This window comes from Bubalus bubalis, chromosome 17 (assembly GCF_019923935.1).
Source record: "Bubalus bubalis isolate 160015118507 breed Murrah chromosome 17, NDDB_SH_1, whole genome shotgun sequence".
In the NCBI taxonomy this organism is placed as follows: Eukaryota; Metazoa; Chordata; class Mammalia; order Artiodactyla; family Bovidae; genus Bubalus; species Bubalus bubalis.
In genome coordinates, this window is record NC_059173.1 from 18,655,324 (window position 1) to 18,675,731 (window position 20,408).

The 20,408-nt window shown below is 44.7% G+C and overlaps 1 protein-coding gene across 2 annotated transcripts in view; it reads left to right on the top strand.

The window, feature by feature from the left end:
* P2RX7 (purinergic receptor P2X 7) overlaps positions 1-20,408 on the top strand; it is a 57,817-nt gene that overhangs the window by 11,572 nt on the left and 25,837 nt on the right. The window contains exons 1-5 of one of the 2 annotated variants that reach the window (XM_025267643.2): positions 7,143-7,624; positions 11,812-11,980; positions 13,191-13,259; positions 17,602-17,674; positions 20,003-20,099. In XM_025267643.2, coding sequence (XP_025123428.1) covers positions 7,500-7,624; positions 11,812-11,980; positions 13,191-13,259; positions 17,602-17,674; positions 20,003-20,099 — 533 coding nt within the window. In that variant the 5' untranslated portion in view covers positions 7,143-7,499. Of the gene's footprint in view, positions 1-7,142; positions 7,625-11,811; positions 11,981-13,190; positions 13,260-17,601; positions 17,675-20,002; positions 20,100-20,408 lie in introns of those variants that run through there. The other variant, XM_006047142.3, reaches the window with a different exon arrangement.

Genomic DNA, 20,408 nt, shown 5'->3' on the forward strand with positions numbered 1-20,408 from the left:
TCCTTCTTCCTTTATTTTTTAAACAACTTTCAGTTCAGTTAAGTTCAGTTGCTCAGTCATGTCCGACTCTGCGACCCCATGAACTGCAGCACGCCAGGCCTCCCTGTCCATCACCAATTCCTGGAGTTCACCCAAACTCATGTCCATTGAGTCAGTGATACCACCCAACCATCTCATCTTCTGTCGTCCCCTTCTCCTCCTCCCCTCAATCTTTCCCAGCATCAGGGTATTTTCCAATGAGTCAGCTCTTCACATGAGGTGGCCAAAGTACTGGAGTTTCAGCTTCAACATCAGTCCTTCCAATGAACACCTAGGACTGATCTCCTTTAGGATGGACTGGTTAGATCTTCTTGCAGTCCAAGGGACTCTCAAGAGTCTTCTCCAACACCACATTCAAAAGCATCAATTCTTCTGCACTCAGCTTTCTTTATAGTTCAACTCTCACATCCATACATGACTACTGGAAAAACCATAGCCTCGACTAGATGGACCTTTGTTGGCAAAGTAATGTCACTGCTTTTTAATATGCTATCTAGGTTGGTCATAACTTTTCTTCCAAGGAGTAAGTGTCTTTTAATTTCATGGCTGCAATCACCATCTGCAGTGATTTTGGAGCCCAGAAAAATAAAGTCAGCCACTGTTTCCACTGTTTCCCCATCTATTTGCCATGAAGTGATGGGACTGGATGCCATGATCTTAGTTTTATGAATGTTGAGCTTTAAGCCAACTTTTTCACTCTCCTCTTTCAGTTTCATCAAGAGGCTCTTTAGTTTTTCTTAACTTTCTGCCATAAGGGTGGTGTCATCTGCATATCTGAGGTGATTGAAATTTCTCCTTGCAATCTTGATTCCAGCTTGTGCTTCTTCCAGCCCAGCGTTTCTCATGATGTAATCTGCATATAAGTTAAATAAGCAGGGTGACAATATACAGCCTTGATGTACTCCTTTTCCTATTTGGAACCAGTCTGTTGTTCCATGTCCAGTTCTAACTGTTGCTTCCTGACCTGCATATAGGTTTCTCAAGAGGCAGGTCAGGTGGTCTGGTATTCCCGTCTCTTTCAGGATTTTCCACAGTTTATTGTGATCCAACAGATGTATAATTTATTATATCATGAAAGTCACCCATTTTAAGCATATACTTCAACGATTTTTTAATAAATTTGCAAGATGGATAACCATCATAACAATTCAGTTTTGGAATATTTCATTACTCCAATAAGATCCCTCATTCCCATTTGCAGTCACTCCCCAGTCCTACCCACTGGATCCAGGCAAACACTAACTTATACCCTACCTCTATAGATTTGCATTTTCTAGACAATTTTCTTAAACTTGGCAGAGTGGACTCTGTTGTTTAGAACTAGAAACCCTGGCCAATATAATTCTGTCGTGTCTGACTTTTTGCAACCTTGTGGACTGTAGCCCACCAGGCTCCTCTGTCCATGGAATTTCCCAGGCAAGAATACTGGAGTGGGTTGTCATTTCCTTCTCCAGGGGATCTTCCTGACCCAGGTATTGAACCCACGTCTCTTGCATCTCCTGCATTGGCAGGCAGGTTCTTTACCAGTTGAGCCAACAGGGAAGCCCAATATAAATCTAATATCCCCTAATTATAGAAGAAGAACCGATGACTCAGAAAGGCTAAGTAGGACTTCCCTGGTGGTACAGTAGATAAGAATCCACCTGCCAATGCAGGCGACATAGGTTCGATTCCTGGGCCAGGAGTAACTAAACCCGTGTGCCACAACTACTGAGTTTCCATGCTGCAACAACTGAAGCCCGTGCACCTAGAGCCTGTGCTCTGCTACAAGAGAAGCCACCCAATGAGAAGCCCATGAACTGAAACTAGAGAAAGCCATCGTGCAGCGATGAAGACCCACTGCAACTAAAAATTAAAGAAAAAGTAAAGAAAGGCTAAGTAACTTACACAAGGTCATGTGAGTAGTAAGTGATATAGCCGATGTTGAACCCAGAGCCCAAGCTCCCCATAAAGTAGTGTAGAAAACGGAGGAGGTAAGAGTACAAACAGAGGGAGGGAGACCATTTAGGAGAGGATCGGGCCATCCAGGTGAGAGTTCATGGTGATTTGGAATGAGGAGTTAACAGCGGTAGACGAGAGAAGTAAATGGTTTTGAATAATGCTAGGAAGACATAACAATAAGATTCGACAACGGAATGGATGGGGGGGATGAGGGAAAGGATAAATTAGGCGGTTTGCCATGTTCTGGCTTGGGCCACTGATGAGTGGTAGAAGAACTTATTGGGGATAAGAAATGTGAAGGGGGGAAATGCCCATCTAGGGTGGAAGATGAATTCAGAACTGAAGGCACTACAGGCACAAGTCTATGCGACATACAAATGTAGATACTTATTTGATAGATGGATATGTGAATATGGAGCTAGAGATGTAGATTTCTATATCACCAGCATAAAAATGGTTAACTAGAACCATGGCAGTAGCACTCTTAACCACTGGATCCCCAGGGAAGCCCCACTTGTTCTCCTTTGTCTGGGCTTCCCTTCCCTTGTTTTCCTCTTCCCTTCCCTTCAGAGCCCTTCCCAGACATAGCACACTTTGGTTAATAGATGTTTGTTATAGACTGTATGAATATATTTTGCCATTGTTGCTAAGCTGAATAATATACATATATATTTTTTTGTCTGCAGAGGAACCATTTGCCATACAAAAGAATCTTAAAGAGAGCAAGAGAGGATGTAGATGAGAAGACAAGAGGGCTTAGAACAGACCCCTGAGGAATTCTAACCTTTAAGTGATGAAAAGCACAGAGGTCACCAAAGGATTCTCAGAAAGGGCAAACAGAGATCCAAAGAAAGTCAGGAGAGTGTGGATTTGGGAAGGTGAGAGGAAAAGTGGAGGCATGGTCACTGGTGTCAAACGCTGCTGAGAATTCCAGGAGGATCAGGTCCATGGCACGTCTACTGGATTCAGTGATGGTGTTGTTGTTTACTTGACAAGAGAGGATTTATAGAAGTTCCAGGGGTGGGAGCCAGTTTGGAGTGAGCAGAGGAGTGAATTGGAGACTCGGAAATGGATGTGGTGACTCACTTTTTCAAGGGACTTGGATACAAAGGAGGAGAGAGGCAGCAAGTAGTGGGAGAAGAATGTGGGGTCAAGGGAAGGTTTATTTTTAAGATGGGAAATTGATGCTGAAATGCAGATGGAGAGGAGACTCAAGAGAAAGGGAGATGATGGGATAAATGAAAATTATCATTGTTGCCATTTTCATCACTGTCACCAACTAGCAGCTACAGGGAAAGCTTGTTCTGTTCTGGGGCTGTTCTAATTATTAGACATTTCTTCCTTACACTGAACCAAAATCTATCTCCCTGTAATTTTTCCCTTTTGGTTAGAGTTCTGCCCTGTGGTCCATTTTCTACTTGACAGTTTCCAAATGGCTTCAGCCTGCTCTTACATTTCTCCACTTCTCCAAAATAATAGCCGAAGTCCCTCTGGCTCTGTACCCCTAAGACAGTATCCAGACTCTCTACTATCCCAGTCAAGCCCACGCAACCACACTCTGGTTTGTCAAGGCTCTCTTAAAAAGTGATGCCTGCACGCTTGCATTGCTGGTAGAAACATGAAATGGTTCAAGCTTTTGTGGTCTGGTGAAATGAACTGAGATAAAAAAAAAATGTGCATGACCTTTGACTCAGAGACTTATCTTAAGGTGTAAAATTTAACTGAAATGTGATAAGATTCTTGTGTAAACATGTGCCTGACAACATGAAAGGGGAGAGTGGAGAATTAATGAAGTATAGTGTTGAAGAGAACGGACTGAGCCTCAAAAGACTGAGGGTTTCCCCCACCCCCAAAGATCAGGAGCAAGACAAAGATGACTCTTTTTACCACTGAAATGCCTGTTATTCAAAACTGTATTCGAGATTCTAGCCAGTGCAATTAAGCAACAAAAAGAAATAAAAGGCATCCAAATTGGAAAGGAAGATGTAAACTATACTTTGATGATAAGATCCTATATATGGGGGACTTCCCTGGAAGGTCCAGTAGGTAAGACTCTGGGCTTCCAATGCAGGGGGCCCCAGTTCAATCCCTGGTCAGGGAACTAGATCCCCCACGCATGCCACAATTAAGAAGTCTGCATGCTGAAACTAAAGATCCCGTGAACTGGAAGGAAGACCTGGTATAGCCAAAATTTAAAAAAAAAAAAAAAAAAAAGATACTATATATGGAGAATCACAAAGAATTCACAAAAAACTCATTAAAGTCAATAAACCAATCAGTAAAGTTTCAAGCCACAAAATCAACACACAAAAATCAGTCATGTTTCCACACACCAACCATGAGCAATCTAAAAAAGAAATTAAGAAAGCACTTGCATTTACAATAGCACACAGAGCATGAGCTGGCAGTTAATGCTGCCACTTACCACATGTCTTAGTTCACTGTAACACATACTAAAGACCGAGTGGCTTGTAAACAACAGAAATTTATTTCTCATGGTTCGAGAAGCTGGAAATCCTAAGGTCAGTGCAACATCAGATAAGGTTTCTGGTAAAAACCCACTTCCTGGTTCACAGATGGCCATCTTTCTGCTGTATTCTCACAGCAGAAGAGGTGAGCTGTTTCAGGGGCCTCTTATAAGGGCACTACTCTCATTCGTAAGCGCTCCATCTTTGTGACCTACTCACTTCCTAAAGGCCCCACCCTCTCATACCATTGCATCGGGGTTAGGTTTCAACTTAGGAATTTTGGGGAGGGGGGTCACAAACATTGAGTCTACAGCACTACGTGAACTTGCGCTCACTTTCTTGGTGTCACAGTTTGCTCAGCTATAAGGTGAGGGTACGGAGAAGGCAATGGCAACCCACTCCAGTACTCTTGCCTGGAAAATCCCATGGACGGAGGAGCCTGGTAGGCTGCAGTCCATGGGGTCGCTAAGAGTCGGACACGACTGAGCAACTTCACTTTCACTTTTCACTTTCATGCATTGGAGAAGGAAATGGCAACCCACTCCAGTGTTCTTGCCTAGAGAATTCCAGGGACAGCGGAGCCTGGTGGGCTGCCGTCTATGGGGTTGCACAGAGTCGGACATGACTGAAGCGACTTAGCAGCAGCAGCAGCAAGGTGAGGGTAAGACTGTTCCTTCTTTACAGTGTTACTTTTGGGCAGGTGAGGGTGGAAAGAGTTAGTATTTGTTCTTAATATATGCTTAGAAGAGTGCTTGACACATAGTAAAAGCTATATCAAGACTATCAAAAATGTTTACAAAACTGAACTAAAGTTCCAGTTCAATATCCATCAGTAAGAGAACAGCTGGCAAATTTTCACAATTCACTTCTTAGGCTGAACCGTATGGAATTGCCAATATTCTATTGTTTTGTCAGCAAAACAGGCAATTTCATATGTTCCAACCTAAACACTAGAATACCCTGTAACCATTCAAAGTGGGTACATATCATAGATCTATCTTTATCATCCATTTTACACTACTATTGTGAAAAGAGTTAATAACATATTATTGAGCAAAAACAGCAAGTTATTTAATAGCATGTAGAGTGTGGCCATGTTTGTGTGTCTAGGTGGGGGCATAAAGAGGTATCAGGAACATGTGCACACATTTTCAATAGAGATAACCTCTGAGAGTGAGAACGTTGGAAACTTTTCATGTTCTTTGTGCTTTTCTGTGAAGTTTACACTTTTACAAACACCAAAGGGATTCTCGTTAAATGTGTGCCTCATAAGACCTGAACACAAGGCTCCTTCTGCTTCTTGCCTAATTAGGGCATAGGTCATTGGCTTATCACCACCCTCAAGGAGAATATTCTACTTCTCTCACCAAAGCTTAAGACGACACTAGTTTTTTGGGTTTTGTTTACTAGAGGATGTAACACAATTTTGGCTAATATGGGTTTGGACTTATTTAAAACGTTGGGCCTCTAAGATAAACCTCTGCTAATTTGGGTGGTCCATGGCCTGTATCTGTATAACTGTTTTTGAACTCAATGCCTTTACACCTATCCTTTATATTGAGTTGGCCAAAAAGTTCGTTTGGATTTCCCCATACTGTGTTCTGGAAAAACCCAAATGAAAATTTTGGCCAGTCCAATATTTCTTCTAATCGGTAAACATTAACTAATAGATTAGGACTCACTCTCTTCTCTCCATATAGTAGGATGTGTAGAAAGTATTGTGTTCTGGAGTAGGAGTTTTTGGAATGATAGAGAGATAGTTTAAGAAGTATGAAAAGGAAGGTTTTTCCAAATGAACTAGATAGTGGATAAGAAGTGCAATAGTCAAAGAAAATTGGAAGAACAGATGATGTCTTAGCCAAGCTATGAGTAACAGGAAACTGAACCCCCTTCATTAGCTAGCTCAAGGAATGGTGTGGCAGAGTAGAACGGGCTTGGTATATTGTTGTTGTTTAGTAGCTAAGTTGTGTCCCACTCTTTAGCGACTTCATGGACTATAGCCCACCAGTCTCCTCTCCCCATTGGATTTTCCAGGCAAGAATACTGAAGTGGGTCACCATTTCCTTCTCCAGGGGATCCTCCTGACCCAGGAATCAAACCCACGTCTCCTGCATCAGCAGGTGGATTCTTTACTGCTGAACCACCAGGAAAGCCCTGCCTATATTGTAGGAGGCTGGATAACGGCCCCCACCCCTTGCCAAATCTCCATGTCCTGATCTCTGGAACTTGTGAATATGGTACTTTATGTGGCGAAAGGAACTCTGAAGATGTGATTAAATTCAAGATCTTGAGATGGAGAGCTTATTCTTGATTATCTGAGTGGCCCCAGCATGATCCCAGGAGTCCTCAGAAGGGGGAGGGGCAAGAGAGTTGAAGTCAAAAAAAGAAAACGTGCCAAGAAGAGTTGAGGGTAGAGAGTTGTGGTTGGGAACCCAGGGATGGTCTAGAAGCTGGAAGAGGTGAGAACAGACTCTCTAGTGGAGACTCCAGAAGGGAGCAGGCCTGCTGTCACCTTGATCTGAATCCTCTAAGAATGATTTTAAGCATCTGACTCCCCAGAACTAAGAGAAAAAATGTTTGTGTTATTTTAAGTCACTAAGTTCTTGGTGGCTTATTACAGCAGCCACAGGAAGCCAGCATTTAACTTGCCTTTCAGGGTGCAGGCTCTCCTCCACTTTCTTCGCAGTACATCTCTGATTGCCCCGGCGCCTTTCTGACCACCTCCGCACACACACACACAGCTGAGTGGACCAGGGTTGGACACGATCAGATTCTTCTCTTGGGATTTTAAATATAAGATACATAGGCTGCAGGCTCGACTACTCCACGAGGCACAGAGGGCCCAGGACCCACAGTTCTCTTAGGGGCCCACAGAAGTCTATGGGCCCTGGGGTAGGCATCAGTTAACCGGATGGGAGGATGGTTCACTTTAAGGTCACACCCTTTCACTCTAGCGTTACCTTTGTTCGGTGAGCTCAGGCACCGTGCAAGTGAAGTCTGGCTTTGCTGAGAGGCACTTCCTTCCCGTGGCACGTTGAGGACTCTCTCACCATGGGTGCATGCAGCCAACCCCCCCTGAGATGCCAGTTCATGTCTGTGAAAGTCCTTCTCATTGAGAATTCGTGGATTGGGTTTCTGAAAAACCTCTTTATGGTGGGCATCGTGGTCTACAACTGGTGAGTCAGGTGCAGTGTGCCAGTCTGGGGACTCCCCCAGAGGACCTTCCCCTCCATCCTTCTGTCCTCCTGCCGCCCCTCCACAGCCCTCCTCTTCAGCTAGACTGGTCTGTGAGGACCCAGGCTTCTCTCACTTTTATTCTCTTCCATCTTCCCAGACTCTTCAGCTTTCTTCTCCCCCATCTCCACCTATCCATCCTACAAGGCCCAGCTGAATTCCCCCAGCTCCGTCATGCCCCTGTTCACTCCAGGGACCACTGGTTTTGCCCTCTTCTGAATGCAGAGAATTGTAGCTTCTTAGAGCTGAACAGTCATAGGGATTAGGGAGCCCGGGAGTTATCCCCCTGTTGTTGTTGTTGCTGTTCAGTCGCTAAGTCGTGTCTAACATTTTGCCACCCCATGGACTGTAGCATGCCAGGCTTCTCTGTCCTTCACTATCTCTGGGAGTTTGCTCAAATTCACTTCCATTGAGTCAGTGATACTACCTAACCATCTCATCCTCTGCTGACCCCTGCTCCTTTTGCATTCAATCTTTTCAGCGTCAAGGTCTTTTCCAATGAGTCGGCCCTTAGCATCAAATGGCCAAAGTACTGGAGCTTCAGCTTCAGCATCAGTCCTTCCAATGAATATTCAGGGTTGATTTCCACTAGGATTATTTGGTTTGATCTCTTTGCTGTCCAAGTTATCTCCCCATTCAGGGACTAAATCCATTTCCCAGAGAGGTGGCATGGCTTGTCTGATTCACCAAGGAGATCGGGAGACAGCTGCTGGGGCAACCATTAGAATATTCTTTCCATATGCGGACTCTTTCGTTTCCTCTTTATTTTCTTGATGCATCTCTGAAGCATTTTGATTCTTCTTGAAAAACATTTATTTCTTTATTTGGCTACATCAGTTCTTAGTTGTGGCACATAGGATCTTCAGTTTTCGTTGCGTTAGGACCTTTCAGTCACATTAAGATCTTTAGACCTTTTAGCTATGGCATGTGGGATCTAGTTTCCTGACCAGGGACCAAACCTAGGCCCTTGCATTGGGAGTGTGGAGTCTTAAGACACTGAACCATGAATATATAAAGACAAGTTTTCTGATTTCTGAGAGGGTTGGATTCCATTAAGGCTGATCTACACCACATCATACATTTGGGGATGAATATGAGAGACTAAGGGCTTCCCAGGTGTCTCAGTGGTAAAGAACCTGCCTGCCAATGCAGGAGAAGCAGGTTTGATCCCCTAGAGAAGGTCGGGAAGATCCCCTAGAGAAGGAAATGGCAACCCACTCCAGTATTCTTGCCTGAGAATCCCATGGACAGAGGAGTTTGGTGGGCTACAGCCCATGTGATCACAAAAGAGTTGGATGTGACTGAGCAACTAACCAACAAGAGACTGAGCTTCCCAAATGGAGGGTCAAATGGACATGGTTATTCTGGGAGACTGTTGCAATACCCAACACAGAAGAACATTGCACTTTGTGATGATAGGCTTAAATACACTGTTGAATAAGCATCATCATATTTGTCTATGGAATTACACTGGCTAGCTCTGTCTCATATATGCTCATTGGATCTCAAACTGGGCTCTCTGCAAACCTCATTATGTGGATTTCCCTGGGGGGTCCAATGGTTAAGAATCCACCTGCCAATGCAGGGGACGTGGGTTCAGTCCTTGGTCTGGGAAGATTCCACATGCTGTGGGGCAACTAAACCCATGCACCACAACAAGAGAAGCCACCGTGATGAGAAGCCAGCATACCGCAACTAGAGAGTAGCCCCCAATTCTGCCCGCCACAACTAGATGAAAACCCCCCACAACAATGAAGACCCAGCAGAGCCAAAAATAAATTTAAAACCCAACGACAACCTCATTATGCACTTACTTCCCATTTACCCCTTCCGCCAGCCCCAGGGAGCCATCAGTCTACTGTCTCGGTGGATTTGCCTATTCTGGATGTTTCATATAAGTGGGGTCATACACTACATGGTCTTTTATGTCTGTCTTTTTTCACTTAGCACAAAGTTTTTTGAGGTTCTTCCACAGTACTGTATGTGTCTCCTTTCATTCCTTTTCATGGGTAGATGATTGTCCATCGTCTTTTAATAAATGTGTGGGTTGTTTCACCTTTTGACTATTGTGAATAGTGCTGCCATGAATATGTGTGAACAGGTATTTGTTTAAGCAGATAATGTCATTTTTAATTTCTTTAAACTCTATCTCGTTCTGTGGCATGCTTTCCTTACTCAATGTTACGTTATTTCCACATTGATGCGAGCAGTTCTCCATTCACTTTCACTCTTACAGAACATTCCAGCAAATAAATCCAACAATTTATTCACCCACTCAGTGTTCGAGGATATTTCCCTGATTTCCAGTTTTCCCTGTTATAAATAGTGCAGCTTTACAATTTCCTGTACATAACTTGTTGGGCGCCATCTTTCAGGGTTCCTCTGGGGCATATACCTAAGAGTGAAATTGTTGGGGCGTGGGGAATGCACCTCAAATGTACAGTACTTCATATTGCCAAATGTGAGCTGTTTTTCCATGAGTCTCTTAGGGGTTTTCAACACTGAGTGTGTATTAGAATCAATTTTAGAAAAATACATAGGCACCTGGATAACTCCCCAGACCTATTGAATCAGAGTTTCCAGGGATGAGACCAGGGAGCTGCAATTTTGAAAGCTCCCTAAGTAATTACACTGTACAGCCAAGGTTGAGAACAGCTGGGACCAAGCCTTGGCCCACAGTATTCCAGTTTCCCAAGGTCAGCTCATAGAGGACAGCTACTGACTGCCTAACAACATTCAGATATTAGAGGCTGAGCAGAGGGAAGAGACCAAATAGATACATGCCCAATGAATAAACAAAGCATTTAAAACAAACTCTTAGGGGATTTCCCTGGTGGTCCAGTGGTTAAGACTCCACACTTCCACTGCAGGGGAGGCATGTGTTTGATCCCTGGTTTGGGAACTAGGATCCCATATGATGCACGGGACAGCAAAAAATAAATAAATAAAATAAAATAAATTCAATTATTCAGGGCAATGGGAAACAGGAAATGGATAAATGGAGATGGAATCTACCATTTTTAGTTATCAATTCTACTTTTTCCCTCTCTTCCCCCCACCATAGTAACTTAGAGTCATATTCTAAAGAAGGCCTTAATAGCTTATGAATAGATCAGAAGGCAGGACACCAGAGGCAAAGCCACATCATGTATGAACAAATATAGCACATGAATAAGAGGTCTTGCTCTGGGCTCTACGGTAGACCAGTCAAAGACCTCAGGCCTGCCACTGATGACCTGTGCGATCTTGGGCAAGTTCCTTCACCTCTTTGAGCCCATTCTCTCATCTACAAAAGGGGATGATTACAGGAACTGTCTCCTATCACTGTTGTGAGCACTAAAGGAGGTGATGCATTTAGAACATGTACTAAGTACTCAATAAAGGGTAAGCTGCTATTACCAATGCTATTTTAAACTAGGCAGGTGTTTCTGGAAAACAGGAAGCTGACCTGCTGGACAGACCCTTACGTGTGTGTGTGCATGTTAAGTCACTTCAGTCTTGTCTGACTCTTTGTGACACTATGGACTGTAGCTTGCCAGGCTCCTCTGTCCATGGGATTCTCCAGGCAAGAATACTAGAGTGGGTTGCCATGCTCTCCTCCAGAGGATCTTCCTGATCCAGGGATTGAACCCAGGTCTCTTATGTCTCTTGCATTAGGCAGGCAGGTTCTTTACCACTAGCGCCATCTGGGAAACCTGGAACAAACCCTTAGGTAGATGCTAATGTGTTGCTGAGTCCCATAACAAAGCTGGTGGACTGACCTGGGAGTGGACTTTACTATTTGAGAAGGCAATCTATAAATTAAGGTCTATATTAGGTGATATTAGAGACTGGTACTGGGGACAACAGTTTCCACATGGTGAAAGCTCACTAGGAGCCAGATACAGTGCTGAGGAGTTTGCATGGGTATCTCAGTCCATCCTCAAAACAACCCCATGAGGTAGGTATGACTATTCTTCCCATGTTACAGGTAAGGAAAATGAGTCACAGTGAAGGTGAGTCACTTGACTAAAGTCACCCAGCAAAGCCTGGATTTTAATGGAGCTGGCTTTCAGTTCCTGCCTCCAAAACCATGGCACTGTGTCTCCCTTGAGAAAATCGCTGATGCTTTTCTGTGTCTGTCATTTAGCTTTGCTTTGGTGAGTGACAAGCGGTACCAACGGAAAGAGCCTGTCATCAGTTCTGTGCACAGCAAGATAAAAGGGATAGCAGAGGTGAAAAAGGAGATTATGGAGAACGGGCAGAAGAAGGTTGTGCAGAGTGTCTTTGATATGGCGGATTACACCTTCCCCTTGCAGGTGAGCACCTGTCAGCATCCTCCCAGGACTCGTCCCCGGTCACTGTCCCCAGGGCCTCTTCCTCCTCCCCTGGGACCTAGAGACTCGCTCCAGAAAAACACTGGCCCCATTTAAAAAGCTCTGTGAAAATCCCAACTGAGAAAACCTAAAAATTGCAAAATTGGGTCAGATGCAGCAACTCAAAGGAGATGACACTTTGTTTTATCAATTCCTACAGGGTTTCTCAAAATAGCAGTGTGTCCTGGTGCATTGAAAACATGATTTGATTCACTCAAACTTTATTTATACATAGCTTTTCAGAACCAGGGCCATCAAGTCAGCAAGTTTTGCCTAGATCCAGAAAGGCAAAGAACTTTCTGCCTTGAGGGGACCAGCCCTTCTGTATTGTTTGTGCAGCATTTTATCAACAAAAATGTCTCCAGGAAAAATCTTGGCTACAGTTTTGCACAAGGGAAGGCTATAGATGACAAAGAATGGAAAGGTGTGGACCATAGCAAAAGGGCTTGATATTGTCTCAATCTGCGAAAAGATAAAACGAACATAGAATTCTCAAAAGGGAAAGATTGAAGTGGAGTTGAGAACACCAAAGAACAGATGGAGGAGGGTGGTAAGAGGGACAAAAGGGCCCATTGGCAGCCCCTGGAAGCTGGAAAGCTTTGAAAAACCATAAAAGCCAAGCTGCTATCCATTTGTTTCTAACAGAGGGTCATTAAAATCTCCACCTATTGCCCAGGTGGTGGGATGCCCTATGACCCTTTCATTAAAGTCCTGGATAATCTGAACAGCGTTCTGATGGAGGAGGTGGTGGGATGCCCTATGACCCTTTCATTAAAGTCCTGGATAATCTGAACAGCGTTCTGATGGAGGTAACACCCCCACCTCTACCTCCCCACATCTTTTGGTTTTCAACGTAATGGGACTTATTGTGTCCCCCAAAATGAAAAGGCTGCTTTTGAGGCTGGAATGGAAAATGAGTGCTCAATCGATTTGACTGTTCCTCCGCTCTCCCTCAGCTCATTAGGGCAGCTCATCCAGCTTGGATATTAAGCGCTCTGGGTAGTCGATTTGCTTCCAGACCCAGATTTCTAGACTGAAGCTTAGAAGAGTGGAAAGGTTCACCCCCAGGCACTTAGCCAGTTGGATCACTATGATTAAGTAGTTCTGTTCTCAAAGGGCTTGCCATTTTGCCTTCTCTCCTTTTTCTCTGCAGGGGAACTCCTTTTTTATGATGACAAACTTTCTCAAGACAGAAGGCCAAGAGCAAGGGTTGTGTCCCGAGGTAAGGAGAGAGGGATGGGTGATAAGAGATCCTGGAGGAGGCGCAGGTCAGAGGAAATGGAAATTGGGACCAGGGGTGTTGTGGAGCCCACAAATATTGACTGAGCCTCTGCTTGTTACAGAGCAGGGCTGTAGATCTGGGGTGGCTGGTAAGGGTGAGAAGACCCTGCATTTCTCGCTCTGTAACCACCAGATCTCTGTCTGTTGCCCTGGGTCTCCAGCTGTAGCACTAGGAGCCTGTGCAGCTCGAGGCCTGCTTTCTCCGCCGCTTGCTCCCGGAGCAGCTTGGGACAGCATGGAACCTTGGCATTTGCATAGTGTCTCATGTTTTAGCAGAGCCTCACAACAACTTTAGGGGGTAACAGCACTCCCAGCCTTATTTTACAGGTCAGCACAAAGATCAGCACTGATATTGGGATCAGGGACCTTCCCAATATCACACAGCTTGCTGGAGGCAGAGCCAGATTTAGAATCCACCTGTCCTCATTCACAACTTCTCCCACTGTTCACTCTGAACTGCCTGCAGGGCCAGCCAGGGAAGATGTCAGACAGTGCAAGTCTGGTATTTCATTGCACTTCTTTAGTTTTAGGCTCTATGTGAAGTGGGGAAGCCCCGATATCTCCCACCCTCACTACCACCATCCACTCACTCTCCCCACCTTGCTTTGCCCTCTCCATACTCTCTCTCAACCTTCTGCCTTCTTCTGGAAAACTTTCTTCCCTATAAAACCATGTGTATCTTATTCTGTCCCACCCCAGTCTTGTTCACTGCTCTGTAAAATGACAACTAGCTATTCTGATAAGTTTGTCTATAGTGATGTCTTCCTAGGCAATACCCTCCTGTTGTTCCCCTCTCAAGTAAGACACCTGTGTTTTACCAGGGACTGTCCCAACACCGAGAGGTGAGGTGCAGCGCCTGTGGGGAAGACCCGCCTTGCCTGTGGGTCTTGCTCATCAGCCCTCTCTGGTGACAAGGCCTAGATTTCTGAGTGAGAACTCAGTGTGGATATGCTTTCTTGCATCACAGTCCTTGCCATCATTTCTACCTAAATTTGGAAATAAGCGAACATTCCCTTCAGGTCTGTCTCAATAATGCTCCCCTAAAAAGAGACCCCTCTACGTTTATTTTGCCTCCATTTCCCCTTAAATGTCCCTGCTACTCTAATGAAGTAGCCAGGTACCTGTCCAACTAAATATTCCCTTCCATCTCCCTACCCAGCAGCATCTGAAGTTGAATCCAATTTGGGGCCTTTGGTTCCCTCCTGTCCCATACTCTGAAATTGCTACTCACACTCCTCCCCCACCCCACCCCCACCCCCGCGCGCCGTAGCACTTTTCACAGATACTTTTCAAGTTATTGAGACTTACAAGAAATTAATAAAGAGACTTGTAAAAGAAGTCGAGGAAGAGAGTCAAGATAGTGCAGAGATTAAGAGCCTGGGTTTTAGGAGCTAGACTGCAAATGGTTCAAAACTTGACTTATTACCTTTGTGACTCTGGGCAGGTAACTTCACGGCTCTGTGCGCTGGTGTATTCATTTGCAAGAAGGGGCTGATTGCAAAACCTAGGTCTTGGGATTATTGAAACAAATGAGCGCATCTCTGTGACAGGATGGAAACAAAGCATGATACATTGTAAAAAGCACTCCAATGCTAGCTGTTATGACCCAAATGACAAGTTACTCCTTCTCAGACAGGATGTCACTCAGACTGAGCTCTGTGGAGGCAATGCCAGCCTGGAGAATACTATGTAACTCTTGGGATTTTTATCTGTGATCCGAGCTGGTTTGGGTTGCTCTAATGGGAAATTTGCCTCCTCTCTTTGCATATCGACAGCCACCCCCCACAGTCCCCTCCCCTCAGCCCCGGCCCGAAACTCTTATCAGAAGGTGGAAGTCAAGGATAGGGCTTGACATCTGTCTCCAGTAAATATGGCCAAGCCCCAGGTGTACACCAAAATGAAGAGACATTGGTCCTAATAATCTATTGCTACATAACAAACTGCCCTGAACCTGCTGGACTTAAAGCCAGGAGCATTTCTTTTTTTTAATTTTTTTTTTTTTGATGTGGACCATTTTTTAAAAAGTCTTCTCTGAATTTGTTACAATATTGCTTCTGTTTTATGTTTTATGTTTCTGGCAGTGAGATATATGGGATTTTAGCTCCCTGACCAGGCACGGAACCTGTACCCCTTGCATTAGAAGGTGAAGTCTCAACCACTCAACCATTAGGGAAGTCCCTAAAGCCATGAGCATTTTAGGGACTCTCATAGTACAGTGGTTGACAGAGCTCTGCTGGGCAGTTCTGCTGATCTTGGGATCTGTGTGGGGGCTCTCATGGCCTGGGCTTGGCTGGCCTTCTCTTCCTCTCTGGGGACTCTTAAGGCTTCTCCTCCTTTCAGGGTCTCTCCATGTAGTCTTTCCAAACTTCCTCACAGCAGCTCAGGATCCGCCAGACCAAAAGAAGCTTCCAGGCCTCCCAGGCTCAGGACTAGAGCTGACACAGCGTTACTCCCACTGCCTTCTGTTGGTTATTCACTCAGAGTCAGACCTAGCTTCAAAGGGAAGGGAAGATGCTCTAGCTCCCAACAGCAAGAGTGACAAAGAATTTGTGGCCATCGTTGATGCATGTGACAATCACAAAAGAGATGATTCGAATGTCTATTGTTTTTTCTTTTTTTTTAATTTTGGAATTTCACCTTGAGAGTAAAATAAAATAGAGTAGGTTTATCTTCTTTCCTGAGATTTCTTTCCAGTTGATAATCAAAATAACGTAACTTCCCATGAGCCATGGTGAATGATCATTCATTCATTCTTTCCACGTTTATCCAGACCGACTATGTGTCAGGCACTCAGACTACAAAGAACAACCCAGGCTTTGTGTTCAAAGGGTTCACAATATTGTCAGGGATCACAAGAGCAGCAAACCAAGGACATGCTGGGTGACAGGAAGAAGGCAACTTGGGAAGAAGAGAGAACATGAAAGTGAAAGAGATTGGAAACTACAGGAAACATTCACTAAACAAAAGCTACGGGCTAACCCCTTTCTCATCATAACTCATTTAATCTTCACAACAAACATATAAGACAAATCCGTCCATTCCCCTTCTATGGGTGAGGAAACTGAGGTGCAGAGAGGCAAAGTAACCTGGCTGAGGCCACTCAGCTAGAAAATGGTGCAGCTATCGCCAGACCTGGTTGCACCTGCGTCCAAGCCTGGACCCTCCCCTGAATTTCTGTAACAGCCTATTTTCAAGAAACTCCTGGTCTCCCTAAGACTGGCCATTAAACCTGGTCCTCAGAAATCGGGAAGTCGAGAATGCATAAACCAAGCCATCTCACTTTTCTTTTCCTCATTCTGCCCTCAGCCCTTAGTCTTAGAAGCTGACTGACCTCATTTTTCTCAGGCCAGGAGAGAGGGCTGGCTGGAGTCCTTTATTTCCACATTTCCTGCTGAGCCATTGCACCTGTCTGCTTCACTTGGTTCCTCAGCCACAAGGCTGCATGATCCAGGCCCCCGCTCTCCAAACCAAGGGCTGTTCCCTGAAAGTGGCCCCTGGCATATGCTTCTTAGACTTTTACTTATTTTTATATATTTATTAATTTAAAAAGTATTCATTTATTTGGCTGCATCAGGTCTTAGTTGCAGCATGCAGGATCTTCATTGCTGCATGTAAAATCTTTGTAGTAGTGAGAGGGATTTAGTTTCCTTACCAGGGATCGAACCCTGGCCTCCTCCATTGGGAGTGCGGAGTCTTAGCCACTTGACCACCAAGGAAGTCCCTATTTTTATTTTTTATTGAGATATAAGTCACGTACCATAAAACACACCATTTTCAAGCATTTAACTCAGTGGTTTTTAGTATATTCACCGAATTGGGCAAACATCATCTGAGTCAGTTTCCAGAACATTTTCATCATTCCAAAAAGGAACATCATACCCACTATAGCAGTCACACTCAGTACTCTACTTCCCTCAGCTCCTGGCGACCACCAATCACCCTTCTATCTATGGACTTGCCTGTTCAGAACATTTCATATACACAGAATCATACAATAATACGTGGTCTTTCCTGTCTGGCTTCTTTCACTTAGCATCATGTTTCAAGTTTCATCTACAGTGTAGCAGGTATCAGTACTCATTCATTCCTTTTCATGGCCAAATAACATTCTATTGCATGAGTGTCCTAGATTTTAGTTGTCCATTCATCTATTGGTGGCTGTTTGGGCTGTTTGGATTTTTGAGCATTATCTGCACACAACTGTTTGTGTGAAGATAGACAGCTGCTCTCCTATATCTTAGAGACACAACTTATTCCCCACTATTTTGTCCTTCTTTCTGCAGTACCCCACCCGCAGGACGCTCTGTTCCTCTGATCAGGGTTGTAAAAAGGGATGGCTGGGCCCGCAGAGCAAAGGTACGTTCTGTTTCTTTTTCTGAGACCTGCAGGGGGATGGTCTGGGATCCTGGTGATGTTTGAGAAGACCAGCTCTTTAGCTTCTGGCTCTCAGCTGCCTTTGTCCACCTTCCTTGGGCAATGGATGAGCCTGTGCCTGCCCCCTGCCTCGACTCTGAACCCAGAAGACCAACTGCTGACTATGAATGTGACTCTAATTCCCAGTGAGGGCAGCTCCTGAAAACCTCACAGAATTAGCCCCTTCAGGGTCCTCACTGATAGAAAATTTGAACTTCCCAGTAGCATCATCTGAGTATTCTACACGTTTCCTCTTGAATTTCCCCAAAGGTTGAGAAACATGAATGTGTACCCCGCCCAGGGCCCCTGGAGGCAATATCAACCTTCAGAGTTTCCAGAGATCTTGTTTTAACTTAAAAAGACACATAAAATTAAAACAAATTTCGCAAAAAAGAACAAGAAAAAGTAAAAATATCATTGCTTTAAGTGGAGGAAAACTGCTTTACAATGTTGTGTTAGTTTCTGTCGTATAACAACTTGAATCAGCCATGATATACATATATCCTCTCCCTCCTGAGCCTCTCTCCCCTCCCTCCTTTACATCCCTCTAGGTCATCACACAGCACCAGGCTGGGCTCCCTGTGTTATACAGCAACTTTTCATCAGCTATCTATTTTACACATGACAGTGTATATATGTCAATGCTACTTACTCCATTCGTCCCACTCTCTTTTTAGCCCACTGTGTCCACAAGTCCATTTTATACATCTGCTTCTCCATTCTTTCCCTTCAGATAGGTTCATTGATATCATTTTTCTAGATTCCATATATGTGAGTTAATATATGATATTTGTTTTTCTCTTTCTGACTTACTTCATTCTATACAACAGGCTCTAGGTTTACCCACCTCACTAGACCTGACTCATTTGTTCTTTTATATGGCTGAGTAATATTCCATTGTGTATATGTACTACATTTTCTTTATCCATTCATCTGTAGATGGACATCTAGGTTGCTTCTATATCCTGGCTATTCTAAACAGTGCTGCAATGAACATTGGGGTGCACGTGTCTTTTAGAACTGTGACTTTCTCAGGGTATATGCCCAGTACTGGGATTGCTGGGTCATATGGTAGATTTATTCCTAGTTTTTTAAGGAATCTCACACTGTTCTCCATAATGGTTGTATGTTCTCCATAATGGTTGTATCAGTTTACATTCCCACCAACAGTGTAGGAGGGTTCCCTTTTCTCCACATCCTCTCCAGCCATCAGTGTTTATAACATGTGCTAAGTCACTTTAGTTGTGTCCAACTCTTTGCAACCCTATGGACTGTAGCCTTCCAGGCTCCTCTGTCCATGGGGATTTTCCAGGCAAGACTACTGGAGTGGGTTGCCATGCTCTCCTCCAGGGGGTCTTCCCAACCCAGGGATCGAACCCATGTTTCTTATGTCTCCTGCATTGGAAGGTGGGTTCTTTATCACTGCTGCTGCTGCTGCTGCCACTAAGTCGGTTCAGTCGTGTCCGACTCTGTGCAACCCCATAGACGGCAGCCCACCAGGCTCCCCCGTCCCTGGGGTTCTCCAGGCAAGAACACTGGAGTGGGTTGCCATTTCCTTCTCCAATGCATGAAAGTGAAAAGTGAAAGTGAAGTCACTTGATTGTGTCTGACTCTTTGCGACCCCATGGACTGCAGCCCACCAGGCTCCTCCGTCCATGGGATTTTCCAGGCAAGAGTACTGGAGTGGGGTGCCATTGCCTTAAAAGCCAGTTTATAACACACATGTACACAGAAAGGCATATTAATATTCAATTCCATTCCATAATGCTTGTGCATTTGAGTTGGAGGAGAGTTAACTAACACTATTTACTATTTAACTTTCCCCTTAAATATCTGTTAGTTACACTGATGCTCCAGGAAGATGTGCCATGCTTACTGCATGGCCCTGTACATCCTGGTCCCTGCTGTACACACCTAGAGGAACTCAGATGTCTGTTTAGAAGTCATGTGCTAGTCCATTTATACCAGGCAAAAGAATATACCCTGTTCTGCCTCCCTCTCAGGCATCTTTTCTTGTGAAGAAACAAACAAGCAAGCAAAAATCTAACAGCATCTGTGGTCTTTATGTCTTCTCTTTGATCCTTCTTTGAAAACCTTACTATTCGATGTGTTGCTTGCTTGGTTTTTCTTATGTAAGCCTGTGGTTTGGATGAGGTTACACAGAAACTAAAACTGCTTGGATTGAGAAACAGCCTCTTGCTTGAGTGGAGTGGAGTTTCCTCCCACAGTTCTTTCACACCTGTGCTTCTACAACCCCTTGACCCTTCACAGGAATCCAGACCGGCAGGTGTATAGATTATAATGAGAAGCAGAAGACCTGTGAAGTCTTCACCTGGTGTCCTGTCGAGACAGCGGAAAAGGCTCCGGAGTGAGTTGTAGGGAGGGGACAGACACAGTGGCCCGCAGCTTCAAGCAGATGAAGCCCTGCGAGGCACTGCCCCAGCCTCCCTTCTCAGCACCACCCTCCCTCCCCAAGACCTGGGTCTTACTGGCTTAGTGACTCCCAGGCCAGACACACTAGCAGTCTCTGGGAGGGCCTTGCTTGTGGTCAAAATACTGACATAATTCTGGACCAGCTGATAAATAGCTACTGCCTTGAGCACCCTCGGGTGCCCCTGCCCCTTGAGTGTTCCAGCACTTTCCAGGGCACCTCCAGACACCACCTCCAGTGCTATAG